Source organism: Malania oleifera, chromosome 7, assembly GCF_029873635.1.
Source record: "Malania oleifera isolate guangnan ecotype guangnan chromosome 7, ASM2987363v1, whole genome shotgun sequence".
Lineage (NCBI taxonomy): Eukaryota > Viridiplantae > Streptophyta > Magnoliopsida > Santalales > Ximeniaceae > Malania > Malania oleifera.
In genome coordinates, this window is record NC_080423.1 from 80,454,926 (window position 1) to 80,459,309 (window position 4,384).

Consider the following 4,384-nt stretch of genomic DNA (forward strand, 5'->3'; position numbering starts at 1 on the left):
TGACCATTGTGTTTTTATTAAAAGATTTTTTAGTAATGATTTCATTATTCTCATGCTTTATGTAGATGATATGCTGATTTTTGGTCGTGATGCTAAGAAGATAGAAAAATTGAAGAAAGAACTAAGCAAATCCTTTGCAATGAAGGATTTGGGTCCAACAAAATAGATTCTTTGAATGAAGATCTTTCAAGATAGGAAAAATAGAAAGTTGTGGTTATCTCAAGAAAAGTATATTGAGAAGGTGCTAGAAAGATTTAACATGAGTAAGGCAAAACCAGTCAGTTGTCCACTAGTAAGACACTTCAAGCTTACTTCCAAGCAATATCCTACAAGTGAAAATGACAAAGAAGAAATGAAGAAAGTGGCTTACTCTTCAGCCATAGGTAGCTTGATGTACATCATGGTATGCACTAAACTCGATATCGCTCGTGTAGTTAGAGTAGTCAGTCGATTTCTTTCTAACCCTGGCAAAGAACATTGGGAAGCCATTAAGTGGATTCTCAGGTATCTAAGAGGTACTTTTCTTTTATGTTTATGTTTTGGTCTTGGCAAACCTATGTTGGAAGGTTACATATATGCAGATATGGCTGGTGATGTTGATTCCAAAAAGTCTACTTCGAGATACCTGATGACATTTTTAGGGGGGAGCAGTGTCATGACAATCAAAGTTACAAAAATGTGTTGCATTGTCCACTACTAAGGTAGAGTACATCGCCATCACTGAAGCAAGCAAAGAGCTTCTATGGATGAAGAAGTTTCTGAAGGAACTTGGCCTCAAGCAAGAGAAGTATGTTCTCTACTGTGATAGTCAAAGCGTTATTCATCTTAACAAGAATCCAAGTTTTCATTCAAAGTTGAAGCATATTGATCTTCGATATCATTGGATTCGTGAAACATTTGAGTCAAAGCAACTAAGTATAGAGAAGATCCATACTGATGACAATGCATCAAATATGATGACTAAGACAACGTCCAAGTCAAAGTTTGAAACTTGTAGAATCGCAACAGGTTTGGTAGAACTCTCCGTATGAGTTGGGCGGGAGAGAATTGTTAGGCCCACCTCGTTTAATAAACTCATTTAATAAAAGGAGGCAAGAACATGGTGGTTAGCTGTAGCTGGGCATGCCTCACATGGAAGAGGAAGCCAATGTCAAAATTGGCTGCAATTTTCGATGGTCAAAATTTGGCTGCTGTTTGGTGCAGCAATCTCCACCCACCTCTTTGAAAAAGAAGGAAAATTGATGGTGACATTTTTGGAGGGAATTGGGCTGCGATGATCTCCTCCTATAAAAGGAGTACTTCCCCTCCATTGTGAATATATAGAGAGTGAGAGTGAAGATACAATAATTGTGAGTGTACTGTAAGTGTGTATTAAGGTGAGCGAGTTGAGTGTGTTGTAAACATCCTCTTCCTTAAATGTATATATATATATAGTAAAGTTACCCCTCTCCCGTGGACGTAAGCTAAATTGGCCGAACCCCATAAATATTGTGTGTTATTTGTGTGTGTGTGTGTATGTGTCTGTGTTATTTGATTTTGAGCATGATTCATATCCCAACAGAAGGTTGGTGGCATCTTGGAAACCTTAAAAGAAGTCTTTGTCTTTTGACAAATCTTAAAGTAGGTGAAGTGTCTTTTATCCAAAAATTTATTTTACTCATTTTTAAAATGTAATTTAAAAATGCGAGGACCATGCTACTACGCTAAAATTGGGTCTTCTAAATTTAATTCGAAACTAATGCATTTCGAAATTATCTGAGGCGGGAAAAACAACATGGAAAGAAGCACCGGCACAGCAGAAACAGCTCCCAGCTCCCTCGCCACCGTCCAAGAAATCGAAAGACGCCTCCGGCGACCTTCTTCTCTTCCCTCTCCTTCTCCCCCTTCCCGGTACTCCTCGATCTCCCTACTAATTTCCTCCTCTCCTCATCAATTCAGATGGTCGAATTCCTGCAATTTCTTGTCAACATTCAATATTTTAATAATCAATTAATAATTAGCTCGTGATCTCTTCGGTGATAATTAATTACCGCAGCTGCTATTCTTCGCGATTCGAGGTGAATCTGAAGGAAGAAGCGAGACAGAGAGAACCCAAGACGAAGACGAGGAGGCTAGAAGATTACTTGGATCCGTCTCTGCTCTGCACAATTTCTTCAAAAGTAGCTCGAGCGAAGAAGGACGGAGAGATGAAACCAAAGAAGAAAGAACTTTGCGATTTCGAGTGGCCTGCAGATGAATTAAAGGCTTTCGTGGAGGATTCGAGGCCTGAAAAGATCGGAGGTGATCATCGGAAAGACGACGACGAAGCCGTTAATCTCAACGACGACCTGGATCCGCCAAACGACGGCACTGGATATGAAGATCAGTCTTGCACTCCGTTTGGGCGATTGGAGCGGATGGCGTTGAAGAGTTTCGGTTGGTGAAGCATAAAAGCATGCGCTGTGCGCTCCTGTTTGCGGAGCAGCGATGTGACTATAGAATCGTAAGTGATACGAATCATGGAATTCATTAAGCCTCCACGCATAAGCCCACAAGACTCACTTGCATATTTGACGAGCAACGTATCATGTTGTGAAGGACAAATGACGTATTATTACGGTTCATTTGACATCAATCACAAAAATAAATAAATAAATAAATGCTTGGAGTTAGGGCTTCGTGATCATTGGTCGATCATGTGTTAGAATTTTGAGAACTTGCACAATCTATTTTATAAAATTCCAACTGCAAAACAGGTCATAACCCGTTGGGTCACCCGGACCCGCCCATTTAAAACTGGTTTGAGTTTAAAGAAGTCAACCCGTTTAATAATTGGACGGATCACGGGTCAACTCGTTTATAAACGGGTTTAGCCGAGTTTGGGCGTTAATTTGGATCCTTAAGCTTATACGCTTCATCACACTTGACTTCACAGCTTCATCAACACGTGGACGATGGACAAGACCACACAAAAAAACCCTAAGACAGTCCTTGACTCCCGACCCCTAACCCTAACCTGCGCCGCGGCTCTCTAGTCTCCTCATCTTAGTCGTCTCTCTCTCTTTGACCTCTCAGCTCTCACTCTCTCAAATCTCAATCCTCATTCCTCTCTCTCCAGTCTTGAGTCTCCTCTCCTCTCCTCTCCTCTAGTGCGCTGCTACGTGCCAGACCCGCCGGTGCTGTGAGCCTGCGAGTGATCCACTCCACACCTTGAGCAACTTAAGTTGTTGTCTCCTCCAAGCTCCACGGACCACAGCCACAGGCGTCAGTCCGACAGTCCCCTCTAGCTCCAATGCTCCACAACCACAAACCACTTAACTCCACACCTCAAGCCTCCAGCTGCTCCACAATAAAGGATAATTTTCTTAATTAAGTAGTGTATACAAACATATATACATGCATCCATATATATTTATACAATTTGTTGCAAAAAAAAAAACTAACGATTTTTTAGTTAATAAATCTTATAAAACACAATATTCTAATAATGCATTTGATTTTGCCATAAGATATATGTTGATAAAATAGTGTAGCTCAATATTTTTGTGAGAGGTATATTGCACCTAGTCTATATAATGCAGTATTTTTTTTTTTTTAAAAATGTCATTTTATATGGAATTTTAAAAAAATTTTAAAATAAATAAATTATATATTTTTTAAAAATGGGTGACCTGTTACCCGCCTGTTTATTAAACGAATGGGTTAGGGTTGACATGTGTGTGATTCGTTTAACATCGGCCCGTTTATGACCCGGCCCGTTGGTGACCCGCCCAAACCCAGCCCGCCCGCCCGTTTTGCCAGGCCTAATTCTGGCCAACTGAATATTGAATAGTTTAGGAGTATGAAATTAGTATGTCTTATGGTGTGATCACCATATTACAATTGTGAGTCTAAAGTACTTGTAGAGGGAGCCCGTGATGGGTATATCCTCATATTGGTATTCAAATAATAAGGAGAGGTCCTATCTAATTCTATACGATTATCTATCAAGTCACACATTTAGGGAGGAAAGAGGATAGTAAGTTCTCCTTAGACATTGCAAACTTTTCAGATCTCAACAAAAAAATTCATGGTACAAGATACACATCTTGAATTAATTTAAGTTCATGTTTTAAAAATCATTTTATTGTTTAAGAATATTATTGCTATTGTTTCAAAAAATAATTTATCAAAGTAAAAGAGAGAAAGAAGAGTCTATGCCTTGTCGCAATCCTCCTCTCTTCTTGGGCCTATCGGCCCAAACATCCACTCCAAGGACTAAGTTTCAGTAAAAAATCTCCCATTAAAAAATCACGCAACATTATTTTGGGTCGAGTCATCATCCGGATCAAACACAACTAGGCTCTACAAAGCCCAACAATGGGTCTGTCATCTTTCACTAGCTCGCGAAGAATATCATTACTAG

The 4,384-nt window shown here is 39.7% G+C and overlaps 1 protein-coding gene across 1 annotated transcript; it reads left to right on the forward strand.

Annotated features, from left to right (window-relative positions):
• Positions 1-1,732: 1,732 nt before the first annotated feature.
• Positions 1,733-2,651, forward strand: LOC131160098 (uncharacterized). Its single transcript, XM_058115435.1, has 2 exons — positions 1,733-1,890; positions 2,036-2,651. Exons 1-2 carry the CDS (start codon positions 1,775-1,777, stop codon positions 2,421-2,423), a joined length of 504 nt encoding a protein of 167 aa, XP_057971418.1. The 5' UTR covers positions 1,733-1,774; the 3' UTR covers positions 2,424-2,651.
• Positions 2,652-4,384: the final 1,733 nt, after the last annotated feature.

Excerpts from the sequence above, each read along its gene's own strand:
- LOC131160098 (XM_058115435.1), top strand. The coding sequence starts at position 1,775 with ATGGAAAGAAGCACCGGCACAGCAGAAACAGCTCCCAGCTCCCTCGCC. Across the intron at positions 1,891-2,035 it reads TCTCCTTCTCCCCCTTCCCG|CTGCTATTCTTCGCGATTCG; the intron begins GTACTCCTCGAT and ends TAATTACCGCAG.